Source organism: Capricornis sumatraensis, unplaced genomic scaffold, assembly GCF_032405125.1.
Source record: "Capricornis sumatraensis isolate serow.1 unplaced genomic scaffold, serow.2 scaffold22, whole genome shotgun sequence".
Classification (NCBI taxonomy): Eukaryota; Metazoa; Chordata; class Mammalia; order Artiodactyla; family Bovidae; genus Capricornis; species Capricornis sumatraensis.
In genome coordinates, this window is record NW_027184633.1 from 460,109 (window position 1) to 487,405 (window position 27,297).

The window sequence follows — 27,297 nt, forward strand, 5'->3', positions numbered from 1 at the left end:
AATAACAGTAGTAGTTAAATTTTACATTTCTATTTGTTTAGTCACGAAGTCCTATCTGACTCTTTGAGACCCGGTGTGCTATAACCCACCAGGCTCCTCTGTCCTTGGAATTTTCCAGGCAAGAATCCTGGAATGGGTTGCCATTTCCTTCTCTTACATTTCTACGGTGCTTTACAATTTTTAATCACTTTCACACATATAATCTTAGTTTTTCTTCTCAGTAAACACTGTAGTAGGGTTTCTAACAGGAATTTTACAGTTAGTTGTCCTACAGATGGAAAGACTTGACTTTCAGCCTTTTTACCCCTAACTTAATGTCTAGTTAGAAACTGAATAATTTTTCAGATCCAGATTTTCAGCATAAATTTGAAAATCACCATGTTCTCTTTTCAAGTAATTAAATTGGGATAGGTCTCACATATTCAACTTATGTTTGCGATACAACTTTAAGAAGGCTCATAATTGTTGAAGCCTGTTAACATCAATCGGGTCCTTTGATTATAGGCGTAAGGAGTCAAGCTAAAGGCACATAGTCTGTTAGTTTTAAATAAAGATTACAATCAAATATGATCAACAAAATTATTTTTAGGCCTCTGGGGCTAAAACTCAAGAATTGCCTATGGCATTGACAATGAGAAATAATTTTTGAGAAAAGTCAGCATATCTTTGGGAAATTTTCTACATGTCTGATCTAATTTAATAAATATCTCTATGTCATTGTGCATCCAAAAGAAGCTACTGGGTTGACCAAAGTTCTGCTTGGATTTTTCCATAAAATGTTATGCAAAAACCTGAGTGAACTTTTTGGCCAACCCAATATTTAACACATTGTGAATGTAGGCAGAAAAACATATTACTGACATTTCGATCTGAAATAGATATCAAGAAAAATGTCTAAAAATTATACCTTTAGCTTGATCTCTCATGTTTTATTTTTTTTTTTCTATCATCAGGCAACCCTGCCCAGCCCACTTCTCTCCACTACATGAATCCTTATCAACTGAATGCCTATGGTATGGCACTGAAAGCAGTGGGAGAAATCGTTCAAGATTATGACAGTGATCAAATGTTCCCAGCTTTAGGTTTTGGTGCAAAACTGCCTCCGGATGGAAGGATATCTCATGAGTTTGCTTTGGTAAGAATACATGGAAATAATTGATATTTTGAAAAAAAAAATAGTATTTTGGATCTTTTCATAGGTTCACTGCTTATGCTTTAATTGCTCATGTAGCAACTTCTTATGACGATAAAATCAGCTCAGTTTTAGTAAATGATTGATTTAGAAGTGTGATATTAATGGAAAAAAGATGAATAGATTAGCAACAAATCTACCTAAAGTGCGTATGATTTAAAACCTATTCTGGTTTTCAGTTGCTACATAACACCTTCCATTATATTCATGATTTGTGGATCAAGAATTTGAGCATGATACAAGGAGAATGGTACGTTTGTTCAAGATACCTGGGCCACACCTGGGATGCTTTGATTGGCTAGAGATGGCTGGAATTGTTCTACTGGAGCCATATATCTGTTCCTTTCTGACTGTCGGTTGGATTCCTCAGTTTTCTTCATGTCATGTCTCCTGGAGCTAGTACCTCCACTAAGATGTCTCATTTGCTCGTGACTAATACCTGCAGCTAGGATGGCTGAAATACCTGGATTCTCTAGGCATCTTTCCTTCTTTCTACATACAGTTTGTCCATGTGGTTTTGTGGGCTTCATCACAGTGTAGTGGTCTCAAGGTAGTCGTATTTCTTACACAGCAATCAGCTTTCTCAGAGTGGATATTCTAAAAGGCTGGGGAAGAATCTTCAAGGACTTAGAAGTCTCAGAAAGTTATTTCTCCTACATTCCTTTTTGTCAAGCAAGTCACTAAGTTCACCCCAGTTTTGAGGTAGTAGAAGTAACCTTCACCTCTCAAGGGGAAGGGTATCAAAGAATGAGTAGCTATCCTTATTCTTCCATCTTCCAAAATGTCATTTCTTTTCAAATATAAAGGATCAGTTATTGGTAGAATTATTATTTTTCAAATGTAAAGCAATAATTATAGGTATAATTAATTATAATTTCAATATAATGCAGTAAATGTGACTCAAATATTTATCTAATTAATGTTTAATTTACATAAATCCACTCCTGTTGTATGATTACAAATAAGCAATGTACTGTATTCTACCTTTAAAATAAACTTCACACAGATAGTGCTTATAGGCCCAATCAGCCTTATTCTCACTTACATTTTTTGATAAAAATAATGGGAAAAACTATGTGGGAATGGTTAGATATCATTTTGGAAAATTTTTAAATTTTCCTAATAGAAATGCCTCCCTGCTATACTCTATATATTGTGAAATTAAAGTCTTCTGTGCCCAACAATTTTTGTAGGTATCTTCTGTTGTTTTTATTCTTGTTACAAAAACAATGTGTGGGATTTTTTTTTTTTAGTTCTGCAAGAAAAATAGACAAATAAACAATTCAATTATTTACTAATTACTGAGTATCAAGCCAGGTACTTTATGCTCATTTCTTGTACAATCTTCATAAAATTCTTGTCTGATAGGTCATGAGATGAGTGACACATCACACTACTATCAAGAGCCACTCATATTAAATACAGTGAAAAGAGTACCCCCAGGAGTTGTATAATTTAGCCCAGAGTCACAGAATTTAATCAGGTTTCCAGAAGACAGGACTTGAACCCAGGTCAGTCGTATTATAGAATCTTTGTTCTTAACCACTACTAAACCACATTTTATAAAAGCATCTATAATAATACCACCTCTTAGATATGTCCTTTATGAGCCTCATTATGTATGCACACACACACATGCACACACACACACACACACACACACACATACACTTACAGAACCTTCTATATGATGAGACTTTATCTTCTTTAATATATTTTAAGAGTTGTATTTTAATTTTTTCCCCATATGTATTCTTGATTTTTCTGTTCCATCACCCCCATTTCGGGAAAGGTTGCTGGAGGTTTTAATTTTCTCCTGTGAAATAGCCCATATGCTACCACCCCCAATGTCATATAAAAAATGAATATCTGTTGTGATTTTGTTGTGTGCTGGAGAATTCAAATTTCCCAGAAATTTATAAGACCACGAAAATCACTCATGTGATCCTATATCTTGTGTGCCTCAGGAAAAAGGTCCTGACTATTTTAAAGCTTAAGAAAGGAATAATAAAAAATAATAACTATGCTAAACTAAATGATATTAATTTTCCTTCCACAAGTTTTTCCTCACCTTTGTGTATGATTTTTCTTCCATTTGTTCTCTAATTCTCTCCTTTTCTGCTTTTCCTGCCTCTATATTCATTCTTTACAACCAAACCTATGCAAAGGAGAAACTTTTTATTATTTGCATCTTAAATGATTCTTTGAACCAAACTCAGATATTTATAGAAGGTCACACTCTAAATTTATGAAAAATAGTTTCTAAAATTGGTGAAAGTGATGATGAAAATGCTTCATCTTTAATTTTACTTAATAATTATATGACTTTAACTTTTTTCAAAGCACTTTTTTCTTGAATAAGACAGACAAAGGTTAAGTAGATCTTCAGAGAGATAGTACTCCATTTAATTTTTGTGTTAACTTCATCCTAAATAACTACAATATATAACTGTAGATGCTGAAAACGGCAAATAGAAAAACTTCAGTCTATGTCAATCTGGCAATTAGTGTACTACCTAGTGTTACCAAACCCTCATATTTCCATGGTAAGAATTTGTGATATATATATATATATATATATATATATATATATATATATATATATATATATTAACAATCATTAATGTTTATCAAACTGAATTCAAATAATCTTTCAGATAGCAAGGGAGGTGTCTCACTATTCACACTGCTCACTGAACCTGGGATAGGTAAGGTGCAAACAAGGAAGCTGGAAGAAGATTCAAGGAGCCATAGGAACTGTAGACATGTTTATTCTCTAATGGCTGGTGCGGCAGCCATGATGCAGCCGTGCTGTATTCTCTGATGACTGACTCAGCAGACACAGCCATAACACAGCTGCAAGGGCTTTTCAGGTGGAGCTTATACAGTTTTACAGAAAAAAAGGGGCCCATGACCAAATGAGAACATCATGACATGCAGGCACAGTGCTATAAATGATCTCAGATGTTACATAACCATGGAAAGTCATTATTTATGGAACATGAGGCAAAAGCAAGAGGTCCTGGGGCAAGAGAACCTGACTACTGCCATCATGGCCAATTGCTCTTTCCCTGCAAGAGCTCTTTAACAAAAATTTTAAATCCCTAATTGGTGAGTTTGAGGCTGGCACCAATGTTGAAGTTGAGCTTTAATCAATCAAAAGGGTCTAAGGTAAACCCCAGCTTTTTATTTGAAATATGTGTAGGAATAGATATTGTGGAAAAAGAAAGGGCAAATATCCCCATATTATCACTTTAGCACTTTTGATTGTGGAATGCCATGGCTCACAATGATACTTGATGATTCATTACACTGTACCTGAAGATATAATTACTCATTACACTGTACCTGAAGATACTGAAGTTTTCAACAGTATGTGAACCAGGAACTTCCAGATGTTCAAGCTAGATTTAGAAAAGGCAGAGGAAACTGGAGATCAAATTGCCAACATCCTTTGGATCATCGAAAAAGCAAGAGAGTTCCAGAAAAAAACATCTACTTCTGCTTTATTGACTACGTCAAAGCCTTTGGCTGTGTGGGTCACCACAAACTGTGGAAAATTCTTAAAGAGATGGGAGTATCAGACCACCTGACCTGCCTCCTGAGAAACCTGTATGCAGGTCAAGAAGCAACAGTTAGAACTGGACATGGAACAACAGACTGTTTCCAAATCAGGAAAGGAGTATGTGAATGCTGTATATTGTCACCCTGCTTATTTAACTTATGTGCAGAGTACATCATGAGAAATGCTGGGCTGGATGAAGCACAAGCTGGAATCAAGATTGCTGGGAGAAATATCAATAACCTCAGATATGCAGATGACACCACCCTTAAGGCAGAAAGCGAAGAACTAAAGAGCCTCTTGATGAAAGTGAAAGAGGAGAGTAAAAAAAATTGGCTTAAAGCTCAACATTCAGGAAACTAAGATCATGGCATCTGATCCCATCACTTAATGGCAAATAGATGGGGAAACAATGGAAACAGTGATCATTGAGACTTTATTTTTGGGGGCTCCAAAATCACTGCAGATGGTGACTGCAACCACAAAATTAAAAGATACTTGCTCCTTGGAAGAAAAGCTATGAGCAACCTAGACAGCATAGTAAAAAGCAGGGACATTACTTTGCTAGCAAAGGTCCATCTAGTCAAATCTATGGTTTTTCCAGTAGTCATGTATGGATGTATGAGTTGGACTATAAAGAAAGCTGAGTGCTGAAGAAATGATGCTTTTGGACTGTGGTGCTGGAGAAGACTCCTGAGTCCCTTGGACTGCAAGATCCAAGCAGTCAATTCTCAAGGAAATCAGGCCTGAATATTCATTGGAAGGTCTGATGCCGAAGCTGAAACTCCAATTCTTTGGCCACCTGATGGGAAGAACTGACTCATTGCAAAAGACCCTGATGCTGGGAAAGGCTGAAGGTGAGAGGAGAAGGGGACGACAGAGGATGAGATGGTTGGATGGCATCACCAACTCAATGGACATGAGTTTGAGTAAGTTCCTGGTTTGGTGATGGACAGGGAAGCCTGCCGTGCTGCAGTCTGTGGGGTCGCAAAGAGACGGACACAACTGAGTGACTGAACTGAACTGAACTGAAGATACAGTAGTGTAAAGGAAATATTAGGAGGAAATATTTCTAATAATCACATGGCCAGAGACCTTAAAAGAAAATCTTCTGCCCTCTTCCTTAATAAACAACAAAATTAAATGTATTTATTTTCAAAAACATTCTGCATTTTACTTTTGTGTTAGAGCCTCACATAAGCTTATTTTTATTTGTCTTAACAAGCAAAAAACAATTCCCCTTGTTATTGTTTTAAGAAATAAATTTTTTAAAGACTTAGAAAATCATTCTATCAACATACATAAAAAGGGGGGGTGGAGAATGGTACCTTGTTATTTCCAGAGGAATAAAGGAAATACATAGTTTTATAGGAATATAAATCCCGTCCCAGGCAAAATGTTCAAATGCTGATCAAAAAGTAACTCAGAACTATCCTGGTTTGTAATTGTTCCCTTAAGGCAGATATATAATATATTTTATGCCCAAAATCAGTAATGAGTTTTTATTTTAACTAGCTTTATACCTTATCAAGCAAAAGAACAACCTAAACTTATATTTAAAGGAAGGTTAATTAAAGGTCAGCTCAGATTAGCATCAAAAAAATCAAAACATCAAAAAAATTAACGTCAAAAAAAATTAAAAATTTGCTATTTTGTGCTAAATATTATACTTTCATGTTTTAATTTGAATTTGTATAGTCAATTCTATAATATAAATAGTTATTTTATTACTTTTATGATTTAGAAGTTACATGAGGGTTAATTAATAAATTTTGAAGGAGAAGACAAAATTTAAAGAACAAGGTGGATATAAATTATTCTTTCACAGGTGACAAAATTGAAGTCATTGGTAACATTTGCCTTAGTTCACTAAGATCCTCAGTCTTTCAAATGCTTAGGATTTTGTAATATTGTTACATAGTGGTGGTTTCCTGGTGGCTCAGATGGTAAAAAACGTGCTTGCAATGCCAGAAACCTGTGTTCAGCCCCACAGGTTTGGAAAGATGCTCTTGAGAAGGAAATGGCACCAGCATTCTTGCCTGGAGAATTCCATGGACAGAAGCTACAGTCCATGGGGTTGCAAAGCGTCAGACATGACTGAGCAGCTAACACTTTCACACTTTGATTGTTCAGATAAAACATATACATGCTCATTATGTTTAAGCATAGTGACTATGTTTAGTTGGGCTTCCCTGATAGCTCAGTTGGTAAAGAATCCGCCTGCAATGTGGGAGACCTGGGTTCAATACCTGGGTTGAAAAGATCCCCTAGAGAAGGGAAAGGTTACCCACTCCAGTATTCTGGCCTAGAGAATGCCATGGGCTGTATATTTCATAGGGTACCAAAGAGTCAGACATGAAAGCAGCGACTTTCACTTACATGCTTAAGCATGGTTACTGTGTCTAGTGTTTTAAAAACATAACTACAATTTTATATATATATACATATTACCCACTTCCAGAGGTGGAGCCTAATTCCTCCTCCCTTGAATGTAGGCTACACTTAGTGACTCATTTCTAAAAAGTAGATGAAAGTAAAAGCAATGCTCTGCAACGTATAAGATTAGTTTCTGAGCTTATTGGAGCTTCCTCCTTGCTCTCATTTTGGAGAAGTTAGCCACTTTTGTTGCATAATGTTGGAATACACAAGCAGCCCTGTGCAAAGTTCCTTTAGCTTATCACCAGCAAACCATACAGGTGAGCCTTCTTAGAAGCAGATTGTCCAACTCTGGTCTTGCTTTCAGATGACTGCAGCCCAGGTCAGCTTCTTGACCGTAAGCTCTTGAGAGATCCAGAGCAAAAATCACCTGGCTAAAATATGGGATAATAAATACCTACTGTTTTAAGCCACTACCTTTTGGAATGGTTTGCTAAATAGCAATAGATAACAATGCCTTATTGTGTTATTTGTGGAATCTGGACTCAGAATTAAACCTAATAACAGAGCATTCAGAGAATGAGAAAGCTGAACCAAGTCTCCAGTCTTATCTGCCGAATAAGAACTCCAGTGCTGTGCTAAGTCACTTCAGTCATGTCCGACTCTTTGCAACCCCATGGACTGTAGCCTGCTAGTCTCCTATGTCTATGGGATTCTTCAGGCAAGAATACTGTAGTGGGTTTCCATGCCCTCCTCCAGGGGATCTTCCGAACCCAGAGATCAGCCCACGTCTCTTACATCTCCTGCATTGCAGAAGGATTCTTTACCACTGACCACCTAGGAAGCCCAAGAACTCCTGTGGCAAGCTCCAATTCCATTGAACAATATGAACACGTCTCTCTGATTTTTTTCACTTTATCTTGTCGTGATGTTATTCACACCAAATTATATTCCCTTTGATCCCTTCTTTTTGGGGGGTTATCAATTTTGGCCTGAAAATGTGCAAGTGGCAGATATTTTACGTTTTTACTTCCATTAAAAAAGAAACTATTTGAATTGATAGTATTTTTCCTGATTTTTGTACACATCACTGCAGAAAGCTTGGAAAATACAGAATAATCTAAACAATCAAATAAAAATTGACAATTATATAACCACTCAGAGGTAGCCACTATTAATATTTGTTTCCTTCTTTTCAGATTTTTATATGTTCATCTCTGCATGTTCCGAGATCTGTGTATAAGTATTAATCATAAAATGTGATATTCAACTTCTCAAGATTATTTAGAATTTTCTTCTGCCTGTTAGCTGAAAAGTATCCATTTTTAATGATTGCACATTACTGCATATCACAATCTATTTAATATTGATATGTTATAATCTAGTGTTGATTACTCAATTTATTATTATTATTTGCTATTATAAATATATAACTGAGTTTTCTTTGCAAAAAGCTTTCTGGATATCAACATGTGTTGTTCTCTTTTTTAGTTTATTTTTATAGACATTATTCATTCTTTTCCTGTTTTTGCTATAACTTTCTACAGAATGGGAACCCCCAAAACCCCTACTGTAATGGCATTGATGGTGTCATGGAAGCTTATTATAGGAGTCTGAAATCTGTGCAACTGTATGGGCCAACAAATTTTGCTCCTGTAATTAATCATGTAGCAAGGTAAGTAAATAATTTGTTTATTTTAGTGTGCTAGACCAGAATGAAATCATAATTTTATTGTTGGCATGGCTCCACAAATGAAAGTTGTTTTCTAATAATTTACCTCCGAGAAAGTGAAGGAAAAGATATACAGTAAAAAGAATCTCCATTGAGCTATCATGATACTTCAATAAGAACTTTATATCAAAATATCAAATGAAAACTATACACTGGTTTATGTTAGGACCTATATTTGTTCAACCAAGGAAAAAAAATTGTATTATTTGAATAAGCATCCATGAGAGCAATATCGATCACAATCTCAGTTGTGAAATCACTCATATCTAAGATTATATTCCATAGCAACATAGAAGTAATAAGAGATTGAATTCTATGAAGACAACTAAAGCCTTTCAGTGATATATAGGACACATTATCTTAACCTCCCTGATATTAACATATAGTATATGATATTGAGATTAGAATATAATTACTTATTCTAAATACATGTTCTAGAAAAATTGTTAATGTAAAATTTTGTATACATTTGCTTAGCATAACCTGGGTCTCCCACATTGTAGGCAGACGCTTTACCATCTGAGACACAAGGGAAGTTGCCCTAGTAAATTAGACACTACTTTTAAATCCCTAAAATATTTTTACTGACACAGTTTTAAATCCTATGAAACCCTGCCTAATTTTTAGGTAATTGAAAAGGAACAACTCTCATAGCTTTCCCAATATGTAACCAAAACTAAAAAAGTACTGCATTTGAATTACTGAAGTTCTGTATTTGAAGGTTCTGGTACTTTACCATCTCCCTGTTAGATATGGTCAGGCTTCCCTGGTGGTTCAGTGGTAAAAGAATCTGCCTTCCAGTACAGGAGATGCAGTTTCAACCCCTGCATCAGCATAATCCCCTAGAGGAGGAAATGGCAACCCACTCCAGTATTCTTGCCTGAGAATCCCTTGGGCAGAGGAATCTTGGTGAGGTACAGTCTATAGGATTGCAGAGTCAGACATGACTGAGCATACACAAGTGCATTAGACATGATCAGCAACTTAAATATGTTCTACTTTTCATTACCTGGGACATAGACATGATAATAAAATATCCCTGCACCCAGGACAGTGGACTCTCCTGTGGAATTCCATCTCAGGTTTACACTGATACATTGACAATGTTTTTTCTGAGTGTGACCCTTTAGATCAGGTTTTTCAAGCATTTTCAGCTACAATTTGTATTCTTATCAATTTTATGGGTTTTCTTGGTCGCTCAGTGGTAAAGAATCTGCCTGCCAATGTAGGAGATGTGGGCTTGATCCCTTGGTCAGGAAGATCCCCTGGAGAAGGAAATAGCAACCCACTACAGTATTCTTGCCTGGGAAATCCCATGGACAGAGCAGCAAGGCAGGCTTACAGTCCATGGAGTCACAAAAAGTCAGACATGACTTAGCAACTGAACAACAACAATGAACCTTACATCTCAACCCTGGACACACATAATTAAAATAAAATAATATGAAATAATATTTATTCTTAACTCATATTTTCTTTTTTTATTACTATGGTTTCCTTTTCTTTTCTGTTACTTTTTTAATGCAAATCTTGACCCGTGAAATTGATTTCAAAATTCACTGAGTCATTACTTGTAATTTGAAAAATACTTCCTAGCTTATTGTGTTACATAGATGAGTAATATTATCTATACTTTCTTTTCCTAAGTCTTTGATAGCCATCAAATAAAGCAGAATGAAAAATTATATTAATGCAAGATAAATTATACTTGATTCTTACTCTCTTACACACTGTCATACCCATCACTGTTTTATGAAAAGATAAAAATGATAGAACCTGTTTTGTGTGAATTCATTATTATAAATAAATAACTTATTACCAGTGTTTACCAATTAATTTCATAGATTTTGTGCTGGTATATCTTTGCTGTAAAAGTTAAACTTTTAGCTATAAAGTTTGCCCTGATATATTAGGCCATTGGTTTGTCCACAATGTATTCAAACTTTATTATTATAGAGTCCATCAGGTACTGATTTTCATTGATAATCAATAGATATTTCATTGAAATAATTTTTCTGTGATTTACTTGATGATTTTTTATAAACTGTCCTCTATGAGCACCATAATTCTTCCTCATTACTAGATATGACCAATATACTAGTTATGTACTAAAAGTCATAAAACATATTCTATTGAGAATATCATCAAGATACTCAGAATGGTAGAACAAAATGGAAAAAGAGAGGAAATATAGTAATAAAATTCTCCCATATATTTCTAGTATTATTTGGTGAGAATTATGCAGTAGAGTACAGAAAATAAGTACTAGAATATGTTCTCATTACATGCCTAATTTTTGTCTTTGATTTTTATATTTTCCTTCTCATCTTTCACCAATTTAACATGTATTAAAGACCTAAAACTATAGCTTTGTCAAAAAAGTATTTCTTCAGTTGCATTTTGATAAGTAAGATAAAACTCACATGACATAAAACCAACCATTTTAAAGTTTACAGTTCAATGACATTCAGCATTTTCACAGTGTTATGCAATCATCACTGCTATCTAGTTCCAAAACAAGAATAACAATCATTTATATAATTTAACATGTGTAAAAATCTACCAGTGTATAACAATATAAATATTTACTACCATACATGAAATTTCCTTATTAACAATAGAAAGTTGCATTATCTTGATTTTAAAGATAAGAAAGTAAAGTTCAGATAGCTTATGTAATTTATGCAGAAGGCCATACACATTATGTGTTGCTTAGACAAGATATCTATTTCCAAAAGCCATAGCCATTCCTCTGTGGTAACATGCCTTCCAGCTCACCTTTTATTTGTGAATGAATTTCTAAGGCTGCCCAACATTTCTGTGTGCCAGCATCCAGTATGCTGTTATTCTAGTGTGCTATTTCAGAGAAAAAAAAAAATTGTATATTTGAGAATTTGCCTAATATAGGCTCATAACAAATGTTGAAATATTTTCTTGAGATTAACAGATGTGTTGACTATTCCTAATTATATTTAGCAGCTATCATGTGAGAGAAACTGTTTTATTTTGGGTATTGTTTACCTTTTATTTGCCTTTCAGATATGCTGCTTCCGTAAAGGATGGCTCCCAGTATCTTGTGCTCCTAATTGTGACAGATGGTGTTATCTCAGATATGGCTCAAACTAAGGAGTCCATAGTTAACGTAAGTAGGAATCATTCTGTCTTGGGCTGGCTAAACGAAAGCATTGTGCTACTTAGGTTAATTAACTGAAGTCTTAGTTGACTTAACAGTGAAACAAAATGTCCATGCCTTTGCAGCCAGTGCATTATCTAGACAACTCTTTTATAAATGAAAATAAATCATATCATCAACTTCATGTGCATGAGTGTGTTTATTAGTTTCATGTGTATAGTCTTACAATTTGTACAGAATATTTCTAAATATTTGCATTTCAGTTACAGGAGAACTGTGATAATTTCTATGTTTATAGAACTGGATGGGGACTAGTTTCTAATTATGTGCTACATTTATGATTAATTGATTATCTTCTTTAGTAGACTATAATCTATAAAATCTATATTTACTAGATTGCAATCTATAAAATTATATCTGGTTTTACTTACCTTTCTATATTCAAGTTGAGCAGTATTTGACACAAAGTAGACATTAGTAAAAATGGTTGTATGAAAGATTATCATATTTCATAATTATTAATGGCTTATTAATGACATAATTATTAATAGCATACAATTAGCTGTTTGTGTGAGAAAAATTAGTTACATGTGGGAAAAAATAAAATTTTTATAGACATATACTTAGCAAAACCAAACACAAAATGAAAGAGAGGTAAAAGCTTGCACATTATGTGGCACACTGTCTTGCATAATATGTGGAGCCTGGATGGAAAGAAAGTTTGGGAAAGAATGGATATATGTATATGTATGACTGAGTCCCTTCACTGTTCACCTGAAACCATTGTTGATTGGCTATATTGGGCTTCCCTGGTGGCTCAGATGGTAAAGAATCTACCCGTAATGCAAGAGATCTTGGTTTGATCCCTGGGTCAAGAAGATCCTCTGGAGAAGAGAATGGCAATCTACTCCAGGATTCTTGCTTGGAGAATTCCATGGACAGAAGAGCCTGGCGGTCTACAGTCCATGGGGTCGCAAAGAGTCAGACATGACTGAGCAACTAACACTTTCACTTTCACTCCTATACAAAATAAAAAGTTAAAAAAAAAAAAAACTTGAAAGGTGTTTCTCCAAAGAAGATACACAAATAATCAACAAGCTATAAGAGCCTCAACATCACTAATATTTGGAAAATGCAAACCTAAACCACAGTTAGATATCACTTCACACCTGTTATGGTGGCCAACATTAAAATTTTTTAAAAAACTTAAAAAATAAACTAATAGGACATGTACTGAAGAACAGTTATTCATATTTCAATGACCTGGTGATGTGGTTGCTATATTGCTCCACCTTTCTGTTGGTGAATCTCATAGTCTTAGCATAAAATTATTTAATCATACTAATAATAACTTTCTATAATTATCATTTGTAGTCACACATTTACTATAAAAATTGCTTTTCCTAGCCATAACTATTAATGAGATAGAGTACTGCTTTTTCTTTGCAGGTGACCCTATTGGTAAAGAACCTGCGTGCCAATGCAAGAGTGGCATGGGTTCGATCCCTAAGTTGGGAAGATCTCCTAGAAGAGGGCACTGGCAACCCACTCCAGTAGTCTTGCCTGGAGAATCCCTTGGACAGAGGAGGCCGGCAGGCTACTGTCCATAGGGTTGCACAGAGTCAAACACAACTGAAGTGACTTAGCATGCATGCATGCACTACTTTTTCACAAATATGGTATCTTTTTTCACCTTTCAGTAACAAAAAGATCTTCAAATAGAGAAAGAACAAGAAAAAAGAGACTAAAGATACCCAGAGTCAGCTTAGGAAAATGTTGTCTGAGAATACCAAGTATAAGCAAATGCTCAGTTTAAAAAATATATATATATATTATCCAAGACTGGTTATTCCTGAAGAAAATCCACATGAATTAGCATATGTACAGAGTTCAGAAAGGATGAAAGTGGAGTCAAGTATATTATTCTGTGTTAATATTAAATACATCCAAAAGTATTTGAATGAAATTATGTGAAAAAGTGTCAATACTTAGGATATTATTTTCTTCCTAATTCTTAGTTGTTTTCCTAATTCAGTTTCTTAACTGTGAACAAATTTTATATTCTCTTTGAAGGCTTCAAAACTTCCAATGTCAATAATTATAGTAGGTGTTGGACCAGCAGAATTTGATGGTGAGTAATAAAATTTCAATAGCATTAATTGGGAATTTATTAACTGTAACTCATCATGTACTTACATATCTATCACTCCTTTTTTTGCATATAGGGATCTGAGTGTGTATGTGGGTTTGTATACTATGTCCATGTACGTACAGACATAGATATCACATGATGGAGTCTATTGAAGCGAGCAAATTAAAAGAATGTCTTCTGAGTAGTTCATTATCTCTCTAGTATAGGTTAATTCAACCATGTAGCTTTCTGTTTTATTAGAGATGAATTGTACCTCAAAATATTTCTTAATATTGAATGATAAATTGAGTTTTTGTTCCTAAGGCAAAACACACTCTGGGTTCCCTAAAAACTTTTAAGGGTGAGCACTAAATAAATAAACCACTATGTTGAGAAGCATAATAATGGATTTTCAGACCTTGGCTTGTTGGTAGACATTATCTTTATAAATATTTATGTTCTGTCCTATGAAAGACCAAAGTACAATGAAAATGGATATGACTATCTGAAACTTAATAAGACTATATAATCATGCTAAATTCACTTATTGGGCAGTTTTCTGTTTCTGTTGGCTAAAGCCATCTTCAAATGCCAATTAGTGATGGGTGTTCATGTAACTAGTAATCTGGGTAAACTCTAAAGTTAGTCCATTTCTTGTCACCTGATGGATTCCTTTAAGAGAACTCTATGCTAGGTAGCAACTGTATAACCACATAATATTCACCTGATTCATGTGTTTTTACATTGATAATGAGAGTATTTAGCTTGGAACTTTAGAAATTAGAATAATTTTAAAATATTTGAAGCAACTTTTGGTATGTGACAGGTTAATTTAGGCACATAGGTGGCTAATCATAATATGATCATCACTAAGATGATTCTTGCCTAACCACCAGGGCCTCCCCAGTACGGACAGTACAGGTCTGTCAGTTTCAGGAAAAACAACACAGCAGTTATATTGCTGATCTTGGAGGTTCTTTCCTTTGATTCCATACTTGGCTGGTCACACTTTGCATCATTATAATCTTCCAGTTTCTAAAGCAAAGTCAGTTTAGCCCTGCCTGCTGTTGCTCCTGCTAATATTTTCTCTGTCTCTGAATATTTACATCTGTTTTCATTGTCCATCAAGCATGACTCTGAGCTACCTCTCTGGAGTCAGGAAAACTAAGACACATCCTTCTTGTTAATACTTTGTGTACTTGATCATCTGCACTGAGCAGTGACAGGCTACAATTCACACACTTTACCAGTTGCTAGGTTAAAGTAATTCATGATTTCCTTTTCAGTTACTAATTTGCTTTTGCCTCTCAAGTATGCACTTTTTACTGGGTACATCCCAGCTCTCCAGGAGTCCTGTGGAAGACCATTGTTAGGTGGAAGACCTCAATCACTTATTCCTCAACCTCCCACACATAATGTATGGATACAGAGCAACTGATATTTCCTGGTGAATATTTCTGGTCATGTATTTCTATTCAAAGCAGCAGGCACAGCTATTTAGGTACTACCCTCATACAATAGCCACACTTATTTAGTTTCTTCAATTCTTTTGTTCCCAATGAATTCTTGATCAGAGTTTTGAGGTATGAAAATTCATTATTTCCCCCTCTGATTTCTTGAACTAACTAAAAAAAAAATGCAAGAGTCACTCAAATAGAAATCAAAATGTAAGTTTTATTAATAGTAGTTCAGAATTAGAGAATCTGAGTTACCCTGTGCACAAACGCAGACTTCTTATTTCTTTTCTGCCCCCAAATTAAATGACCTCCCTTTTATGTCAAGGCCTCCTCTGGACAGGAGCAGAGCCTTGCCTATTTATCATACCACAGGGAGAAATTGCCTTCAACCTGAGGATAGAGTACTCCAAAAAGAGATTCAAGGTCAGTTCCATCTCCCAATCTTAGTTATCCTATGAATCACTCTTCTCATGAGGAAGAGTGATTGAAGATTATAGACATAAGGAATTTGCCTTCCCATAGAATTCTGTCTTGGGAATTAAAGTGAACTTTTCCTCTGGCAAGCCTATAAACAGGCAATTAGGGTCCTGAAACACCTGATTTTTGTTTTCACCCTGATGGAAGAAAATTTCTGAGTTACATTCAAGTTGTTATTATCTTATCAGAGGAGCCTTTTTCTAGGCACTTCCAAATCTACCATAAGTAAGTTTATATAGTATGCATATAAATTAGTAGGAAAAGACTGACGTAAAACTTGCATATTTTCTCAGTTAGCTACGTAAATCCAACATCTACATGTATTTCAACCAAGAGGTTTACATAGGCAAGAAATAAAACATATTGCCATCTATTCTTTGAAAGTAGAGGAAATATAAATTAACTATTAGATTAACAAGTATTTAAATGTCTTATTTCTGAATTTCAGTGAAAATAATTTAAAACTTTCTGTATAATTTTTCAGGGCAGAATTTCTTTGTCCTTAAAATGCAACAAGTCAGTGTAGTATCCATGTAATTGCCTTGATCCAAGTTTAGGAGAGGGGGGGAAATATAAGGGGTTCTAACGTCATTTTGTCTCCCAAGGCTAGAAAGAAATACAGGTCTGTTTCTTATACATCTTTTTTCCAGAGAGGGGATCAGGTGGGTAACCGGGGCTTATGATTTCAGGTTCCTTGAGGACCAGATGATCTGAAAAATTGAAGGATGAACATTTCCCTTCCACCACTTACATGCCATTTCTTTTCTTCTTGCTCTCAAATGTGTAGTTTCCAATTCTGCTACCTGCAGCCTTTTAACCCAAAGGACATACTGAAAAGTGGGTGATATTTTTATAGCATCTCATTCTAATACGTTGTTGCCTGAGTAACTGCCATTTTCTTTAACTGAAATGAAACACAAAGACCAATGGAGATTGTAGAGGACAGTGGAAGGTGAGGCCCAGAACATCATCTAATTTTTGTTGTCTATTTTTTGAGTGAGTATAGGGTAATCATTATGAGTTATTAGCAAATTAGATAATATAGGAGAAAATTCTCTGATTGCTGACATGTCACCATCAGTGTTCATTTATGTCTCAAAGTAATATGAAAATTTTGAAAACAAACCTAGAAGAAAAAAGAAATTAATTATTGAAAATATTTGAGTATATTGAATTTTCCTATTGAGATCCCTAATAAATAGGAGAGAAAAATAGTTCTTTTGTATTTTGAATAATTTAATTGCCTTGTTAATGGATATTTATACAATTTACTAAATATTGACATATATTATATATCTAAACAGATTACTGGATGATGGTTCACTATCAAATTATGTGTACCGGCAATGTTTCACCCCAGATATTTATTCCTGAAAATATGTAGAAAAGTAAAACTTAAAAGACATGTTGTTAAAAAAAAAAAGGCATAACGATATAAAGAACAGTTTGATGGTTGCCAGAGGCTTGCCAGGGCTGGAGGTGGGTGAAATGGGTGAAGGAAGTCAAAAGGCACAAACTTCTAATTATAAAATAAATAAGTCATGGGGAAGTAATGTACAGTGTGGTGAGTATAATTAATACCATGTTGCATATATGAAGGCTGCCAAGAGAATAGACCTTAAAGTTTTTGTCAAAAGAAAAAGAATTTATAATCATGTATGGTCAGTTAGACTCATTATGGTGATCATTTCACAGTATACACAAATAGTGAATCATTACATTTTACTGCTAAAAATAATATAATGTTATTTTGCAGTTATAGCTCAATCAAAATAAAAATAGGAAAAACAGTAAAATATCTTTAGCTGAAATGCATTATCCAAGCACTGAAGAAAACAGTGAAAAGGTGAGGACTGTATTCTAGTGATTTTTAGAGGGCAAAAAGCAAACAGTTGGTTTGTGAAAGCAAAATGGCTCTCTGGAGTCTGGTGAATATCATGTGTATACAAAATGAGTTTCTAGTAACAGAATTATACTTTAAGTACAAATTAGCATTCCTTATGTAATTACTTATTTACAGAATTCTCACCAAAAAACATTAAACTCTGGAAAATGTTCTCAATTGCAGCATAACACTACTGTATACCAGCAATTCTGTTATATCACAGCATTCCCAAAAAGCAGTTGACCTATGTAATGTCAAAATTATTTTTAACCAATGAAAAAAATCATATCTCAGAGAGAGATGGTTTATCCAGTCACTAAAAACTTCTTGTTTTAAAATCTATTCACAAAAAGATTACAGACAATACGATTGCATAGTTTGTTGTAATTTCAAAGAGAATAAAGTTCAAATTGTTATTGGAAATTCCATAATGATTAGTACCAAGTTTCTTAAGTTAGAAAAAAAAAAAAAAACATTAAAACTGAATGAATTAGCCTCATTTGATGAATCCATCATGTAAGCATGTAACCCAGAGTTGAGAATTTGTAGGATGGGAGATGTACCTAAAGACTTTTACACTGTATAGGCTCTCCTCACTTTTCAAAGCGTCACATGAGGTCTTCACTTGCTTTCTTCATTTGTAAAATTGACATTCAGTTAAGTTTTGGGGAAGAAATCACTGTGGAGATGAAAGGATCAGAAAGCTTTCTGCCTTTACATAGGACATTTTGTTATTTTATACACCTTGGTTTCCTTATTGCCTACATTGTTAGAGTATAATGGCTAAAATGCTTTGGATAAATTATACTATTTTATTTTCAAGCAATGGTTGAATTGGATGGAGATGATGTAAGAGTTTCCTCCAGAGGAAAATATGCTGAAAGAGACATTGTGCAGGTAAGAAATTTGATGAAAATTATTTATTTTGTTCATTGTGAAGAGTCCATGTCAGTTCTAATTTGTAAATGAACACCTTAAATTGAAATCAAACCTCAGGTTCTGTTTAATTTAGGCAGATGATTATGAGATGCATGTTAAGTAAACGGGCCTAAAATAAGCACCCAGTTACTTTCCCCTGTACGTCATGTTCACCACATATAAAACAGAATTGTTAATAAGTATATTTTCTTACTTTATTATTACCAGAAAATATCATTGAGGTCTTTAGTAAAATTAAAATTCAGAAACACAACAGACTTTTAATGGTGTTTATTTATTTATTTTTTAGTACTCAATAAAGATTAAAAATATTTTTAAATAGCTGATACATATTCAACTAAACAGTAGAAACAAATAAAAATGTAAAATGTTTTATTTTTCTCATAGATTATTGCTAGAAAAGTATAAAAATACATCTTAGAATTATATATAAATACAAAAATTATATAAAGGGTATGTGTTAATATAGCAATATATAATAACATAATTTGTATAATAGTATAATAAAATATAGCATAATAGTAGATTATATGTTTCTATATATAAATATATATATATATACACATGATTCATAATTCTGTTGGAATCAAGAAAAATACTTAACTGAAGTCTACTATTCTGGGAGGGAGTAGAAAGAAAAGAATCAGTTTAACCAAATTGTAACCAATACAGTAAGTCTATGATTGAAGCAACAGAGTTAAATCAATTAAACTTCTGCATACTTTAAAGTGTTTATATCTTTTAGAATGTCAGAAACAAAAACGACTATGAAATACACCTTTTAAATAGGAAATGGAAGTCTTGTTACAATTTGAGCACATGATTTAAAAGTTTTGAAAGTGCAAATAATAGAATTCAATATTATCTCCTAAATAATAACTTATATATTCACCCATAATATAGTCATTAAGAGAATCTGTTTGAAATCTAACAGAATTTGGTTCAAATTCTGGATTGTCCTCTGTGATAACTTGGACAAGCTTTCTAAATTTCAGTGTTCTGGCATTGTTGTAAAGATTTAATCATTAATGTATATAAAATACATTACTTAAATAACACTCAATAAAATGAAACAAAAATAATTTTTAAAATTAGAGAGGGAAAATAATATAAAATAATCCATAAATATAATAAAAAGATTAATCTTAACAAGTACAAATGCATTGTTCTTTATCAGTCAGCAAAGTTGTTTTAAGATAGAAACATCTGTATAACAATTTTTTAAGGAGATAATTAAATATGATTTAAACTTTTAACCTGGGGCTTCCCCGGTGGCTCAGAGGTTAAAGCGTCTGCCTGGAATGTGGAAGACCTGGGTTCGATCCCTGGGTCGGGAAAATCCCCTGGAGAAGGAAATGGCAACCCACTCCAGTACTCTTGCCTGGAGAATCCCATGGAAGGAGGAGCCTGGTAGGCTACTAGTCCATGGGGTCGCAAAGAGTCAGAAACGACTGAGCGACTTCACTCACTCACTCAAACTTTTAACCTAATGTTTACAAAGCACACACACATGAATAATTTGGTTAAAAGCATCTGACAAAGGCAACATGGTGATGTGGTCATCTACGAATCCCACAATGTTTTGTTTTTGTAATTAGCCAGTTTATTCACCTTAACCTGGTTAGCATAATTATAGATCCAGGTAATTGCACTTTTTTCCTAAAAGTCTCTCCACAATATTTGGTTCACAATTTCCTTAAAATCAAATTACTGCAAGGAAGTATAAATTTGAAGCCCCTTAAAATGTGTTATGTTTCTGTTTTGATGCATTTTTACAAAGTTAAAAGAGGCAACTTCATCTTTCATGGTATCATCTCAATGATGCTTAAAGGAAATTGACATTACTCTCTCCCTTAGAAAGTAGCTGCTTCCCAGGTGGCGCTAGTGGTAAAATATCTGCATGCCACACAGGAGACACGAGCGATGTAGGTTCGATCCCTGGGTAGGGACAATCCCCTGGAGGAGGAAATGGCAACCCACTCCAGTATTCTTGCCTGAAAACTCCATGGACAGAGGAGCCCACAGGCTACAGTCCATGGGGTTGCAAAGAGCCAGACACAGCTGAGCACACACACACGTTAGAGGGTGGTTAAGATTGCTCGTAACATTAAGATTTCCTTTAAGATGACTAATATATTACATTAGTGACAACCAAGTTTTTTAGTTATTTTATTAATAAAACAAAAGTTCCCTTGATCATGAAAGTCTTTTGTCTCTAATTGGATTTGCTACATTAGACAGAATATTGAGATAGGACTCAGGTCTACAAAATTATAATGTTATCATTCTGATCTTGAACAAGTCAATAAATTTCCCTTGAGCCTTTCTTTCATTATCTCCAGACTCCATCTCCATATATATATATAATGCAAAAATGCATTACAACAGCAACACAACACATTTTTAAGGACTTTAAATATATATATATATATATTCTCATTAAAAGTCAGAATCTTGAGACTAATATATCATCATAAAGTGACACTGAGGTCACCGAAGATTTCGAAGGCACCTGATTTTGAAGGCACCAAAGATTTTGAAGGCTAAAGACTCAAGGAATTGACTCAAGCTATTCTACCATATAAAGCTGAACTGAAAAAGTCATGAGATGTTACAGATACTGAACAGGATCTTCCCAGAGAATTAGTAGCCTCCTGAATGACAGTGGCGTCTTGACTTACATGTCTATATTTATTTAAAGATATTTGATGAATCCTTTTCTAATCTTATGGAAAAGTTCCTAAATGCTGATTATCTTTTAAAAATAGTTTGCAGAGTAATCATTTACATATCACATTGTATTCAAGAAGAATTAGCATTTTTCTCTCACCTTAATTAAAATCTCATAACATTGCACAATTACAGGTTTCCTGGTTCTTCCATTTACTAAAACATTTTTAAATGAATTATTTTTAAGAATAGAAATATTCTTGAATATTTATAACATTGAGGTTGCAAAGACACACCAAGAATATTGTCAATCTTCCTACCATCAGAAAATATCTAAGTCATCATAATCAGTGCTGTAAATACTGGTGGTTAAAATAATGTCAGAAAATAAGATCTATTTAGGCTGTCTTAACTTTTTGCTACTTTCAATTTCTTACACATTGCTAATCAAGTTAACACACTCCAAATGATATCCCAAATTTCTTAAGTGGACAAACAAAAGCCTAACTGTAAATGGAAGAAGGTAGCTGAGTTCCACAGAAGGTTGGAAGTGGTAGATGGGATTTTTATTATGTCAAATATTAACTGGCACCCAACTTCTCCATTGCTGGTGCTTTTCAGTCAGTAATGTCAGACTTTTTGCGACCCCATGGACTGCAGTACACCAGGCTTCCCTGTTCTTCACTATCTCCCAGAGACTGCTCAAACTCATGTCCATTAAGTGGATGATGCCATCCAACATCTCATCCTCTGTCATCACCTTCTCCTTCTGCCTCCTATCTTTCCCAGCATCAGGGTCTTTGCCAATGGTTGGCTCTTCAATTCAGGTGGCCAACGCATTGGAGCTTCAGCAAAAGTCCTTCCAATGAATATTCAGGGTGGATTTCCTTTAGGATTGACTGGTTTGATCTCCTTGCTATCCAAGGGACTCTCAAGAGTCTTCTCTAGCACAACAGTTTGAAAGCATCAGTTCTGCGGCACTCAGCCTTCTTTATGGTCCAACTCGCACATCCATACATGACTACTGGAAAAACCATAGCTTTGACTATACAGAACTTTGTTGGCAAAGCATGTCTCTGTTTTTTTAATGTGCAGTCTTGGTTTGTCATAACTTTTCTTCCAAGGACCAAGCGTCTTTAAATTTCATGGTTATAGTCACCATCCACACTGATTTTGGAGCCCAAGAAAATAAAATCAGTCACTGTCGCCACTTATTCCCCATCTATTTGCCATGAAGTGATGGGACCAGATGCCATGGTCTTAGTTTTCTGAATGTTGAGTTTTAAGCCAGGTTTTTCACTCTCTTTCATCTTCATCAAGAGGCTCTTTTCATTCCTCTTCACTTTCTGCCATAAGGGTGGTGTCATCTGCATTTCTGAGGTTATTGCTATTTCTCCCAGCAACCTTGATTCCAGCTTGTGATTTATCCAACCTGGCATTCTGTATGATGTACTCTGCATATAAGTTACATAAGCCAGATGACATTATACAACCTTGATGTATTCTTTTCCCAATTTGGAACCAGGCCATTGTTCCATATCCAGGTCTAACTGTTGCTTCTTGACCTGCATACAGGTTTCTCAGGAGGCAGATAAGGTGGTCTAGTATTTCCAAATTTAAAAATTTTCCACAGTTTTTTGTGATCCGCACAGTCAGAGGCTTTAGCATAGTCAGTGAAGCAGGAGTAGATGTTGTTTCTGGAATTCCCTTACTTTTTCTATGATCCAACAGATGTTTTCAATCTCTGGTTCCTCTGTCTTTTTTAAATCCAGCTTGTACATCTGGAAATTCTCGGTTCACATACTGTTTGAAGCCTAGTTTAAAGGATTTTGACCATTACCTTCCCACTATGTGAAATGAATGCAATTGTGTGGTAGTTGGAACATTTTTTTGCATTGCCCTTCTTTGCAATCAGAACGAAAATTGACCCTTTCCTTTATGTCAAATCTTAAGTGGCATCCATCTTCTTTATATAATAATAATATTTAATCATTTATTAAGTCCTTCATATGCTAGGCAGGCTAACAGCTATAATATTACTTCCCCTTGACCTTATGAGACAAGTACTTTGGTTATCATATTTTATTTTTTAAAAAAATGAAGTTTTATCTTTCTTGTCCATACTCACATAGCTAGTAAGAAGTAGTGAAATGAAAGTGGTAGTCGCTCAGTTGTGTCCAACTATTTGCGATGCCATTGACTCCAGTCCCCCAGGCTCCTCTGTGCATGGAACTCTCCACGCAGGGATACTGGAGTATCTTTTGTCAGCGGATCTTCCCAACCCAGAGATCAAACCCAGTTCTCCTGCATCGTAGGCAAATTTGTTACCATCTGAGCTACCTGGAAAGCCCAGTAAGAAGTAGAGTCACATCGTAATCTTGAAATTTCTTATTATAAAATATTTAACAAGTGCTTTATATATCTTTTATTCTAAAACCTAAACATAGCATTTAAGATAATACATGGCTTGACTCTAATCTTCCTTTTTAGCTATACACAAACACAAGCAAACACACATGCCCACTTTGCCCAGGCCAATAGGACAATTAACTGTCTTTGCATCACCCATTTCTGTAGTTCTGCTCTTATTTTCTTTTGTCATTTTACCTGGAATACTCTTCCCCCTCATTGGGCTGATTAAAACCCGGCATTTTGAAATTTCCCAGTGTACACAGCCTTTTACAAAGCTCTCCCTCTTAACACTTGAATAAATTTCCCCATTCTTTCACTTTATTAACATATTATTTTATATCTTCCTCAAAATACTGGCCACTTTGCCTTTTAATGTTTATAAATTAGGACGCTGAAGCCCAAGATGGAACGTTAACCAACTTGTGAAAAATTATTTAGGTCACAAGTCCGTAGATCCAAAAAGTCGGCAGAGTTCTGATTCCAAAATCTTTTCTGTTACAATGCATCCACTCTCCTAAAAGGCCAAATTATAATTAAGATTAGAAAGATCTATTCCCCTTTTCATATCACTGTAGTAGTTAATGTATAAGAGATCAATTTGAATTTAATCAATATCTCTGATACATACAACTATCTGATCTTGGGGTAAGTTAATTAAACTTAAGGTTTTTATTTTCTTCTTTGTAAGTTCATAATATGCTTATAAGAACTAAATAGATATTGTACTAAATCACTCAGCAGAAAGCCTCCCAACTGCCAGTTGCTCAAAAAATTAATATCAGTATCAGTTATTATTGACAGTATATTAGCATAGTCCAGTGGGAAGGCATTTTTATATCATTGTGTCCTAGCAGCTGTACCTTGACATATGACATTGTTGTCAGTCTTATGTGTGATTATATTCATTGTCTCAAGATTCACTCTCATATGGCTATAATATAAACAGCATGCAGGATGAGATTCTATTGTTATTATAAAACTTAAGTGAGTTATTTTCTAAAGCAATATATGTAAAGGTTTTCCATGTATTTGTTTGCTTGCTTATGCTATGAATTGGCCATTGAATATAATGCAGTATCATTTATCCTGGCTTCATTCAGCTGCTATCCAGCCTATCATTCCCTTAAAAAATATATTTAAATCATATCTTCCATTAAAAGGTAAATAATAACCTTGAAGGCTTAGACATGAAATGCTCTAATGGAGCTCTGCAAAATAGGAGCAAATAAATTGAACAGAACTGCAATTAAAAGCTCATTTGCCCAAACTGATTCAAACTTTTTTCACAAATAGGCAAAGTTAGCTGTTAGAGCAACTCTGTAGAACATTTTCCTTATTCTGGATCTAAGTATAAAATAAAGATGCAGAGTGTCAAGGATATGGTATATTTCCACTGAATAGAATGCATTTATTGGTATTCTTCATATGAATGTGATACATTAGTTCAAAGTAAAAATTGATTTGTTCCTCTAACCTAAACAGTTTAAGGGTCCAAGTTAATTTATGGTACTAGTCAGTGACCAACATACATTCATAAGTGTGTAGGTGTTATTTTGAACAGGAGGTCCCTAGGTATAGTGATCAGAAATAAGTGATTAAAAGGGACAATAAACAGAAGGATCTGATAAATTGAGTGGGAAATTGTTACTGTAGAAGTATATGAACAATAGTCCAGGAAGAAAGAGAGTATAATTTTGTCATGAATAGTGTGAGGTTCAACATTGATAGGAGGTAACGGAAACAGAGTCACTTGTCATTTTCATGTCTAACTTAGGGAAGTGCTTCTTGACTTACTGAAGAGTTGAATGTTCCTTTGGAAAGGATGAAATAATTTAGGTTAGTGAGTAGAACATTCTCAGCCATCTTTTTCTCCACTCCCAACACACATATGGGATGAGGCATACTCCTGTTGATAATATCACAGGGACTCTTAACTCAGGGGCAAGGTCCATACTCAAGGGACATATCAGAATCTGTGCCCACATTTAGTAAACATAAATTAAATGAGATATATACCTCCCTGCTTTGTTGAAAACTAAGATTTCTTTCTTACCCGTTATTTATAAACATGTTTTAAGGATAAGTAGAACTGTATGTATTGTGCAAACAATGATTTTGAATCTTAGTTTTGACATTCCAGAGTGTCATAACATTTTTAAAAATAAACTTATATTTACTTCAATAAAAATGTGACACATCTTACCACATTTGCTGAAAAAGTGGAAAAAACAGGATGTTTTAATAACAAATAGATCAGTAATTACATTTTTTAGATTATGGTACTCTAGTACCTAAATTTGAAAGAGAGAAAAACTTGATAAGAAAATATTTCTTATAAAGTTTGATATGAGTGTAAACAAAAGACTAGAAAGAAAATAGTGCAATATTTATATTGCATATATAAATGTATAAATTAATGAATAGTAATAATAATGGCTATCACACATACATATTATGAGCTTAAAACTGTTTTAAGCACTTATTTGTTGATTTTTTTAATATAACAACCAGATGAAGAAGGTATTATTATTATTATTATTATTATTATTATCTTCATTTTATAGAAGAGGAAACTGAATGACATTAGAAAATCACTTGCCCAAGATCACGCAGCTAATAAGCAGCAGGACCAGCCTCTGCACTTGGGGAGTCTAATTCCAGAGTTTGTGAATTGAGGGAATAAAAAGATTACTAAATTTAGCTTCCATGGTCTAGGAAGAGCTTCCCTGGTGGCTCAGATGGTAAAGCGTCTGCCTACAATGTGGGAGACCCGGCTTCAATCCCTGGGTCGGGAAGATCTCCTGGAGAAGGAAATGGCAACCCACTCCAGTATTCTTGTCTGGAAAATCCCATGGATGGAGGAACATGATAGGCTACAGTCCATGGGGTCGCAAAGAGTAAGAAAAGACTAAACGACTTCACACATGGTCTAGGAAAAAAGTCAAAACCAAAATAAAAGTAAATATAAGAGCAAAGTTGAGATAAAGGAAAGACACAAGCAAGTAAGTTCTCCCTCAGCCCTAGAGAAGAATAAACTATTTTCCAGAGTGTTGCCATTTCCCTGAAATATAGTTATTAGCTATAGATTGTTAAAAAACTGATCCCCCATAAAATAGATATAGATATATGCTTCCCAGGTATTGCTACTGGTAAAGAACCTGCCTGCCAGCGCAGGAAACATAAGAGACACAGGTTACATCCCTAAGTCAAAAAGATGTCCTAGAGGAGGTCATAGAAATCCACTCCAGTATTCTTGCCTGGAAAATCCCATGGGCAGAGAAGCCTGGTGGGCTACAATCCATAAGGTTGCAAAAAGTCAGACACAACTGAA

At 34.5% G+C, this 27,297-nt stretch overlaps 1 protein-coding gene across 1 annotated transcript in view; it reads left to right on the forward strand.

The window, feature by feature from the left end:
* The first annotated feature begins 952 nt into the window (after positions 1-952).
* The window catches only part of LOC138072400 (copine-8-like), a 28,256-nt gene continuing 1,911 nt past the window's right edge, over positions 953-27,297 (forward strand). The window contains exons 1-5 of the mRNA XM_068963504.1: positions 953-1,135; positions 8,678-8,805; positions 11,902-12,004; positions 14,069-14,126; positions 18,769-18,842. Of these exons, the coding sequence (XP_068819605.1) occupies positions 986-1,135; positions 8,678-8,805; positions 11,902-12,004; positions 14,069-14,126; positions 18,769-18,842 (513 nt within the window). The 5' untranslated portion in view covers positions 953-985. The remainder of the gene's footprint in view (positions 1,136-8,677; positions 8,806-11,901; positions 12,005-14,068; positions 14,127-18,768; positions 18,843-27,297) is intronic.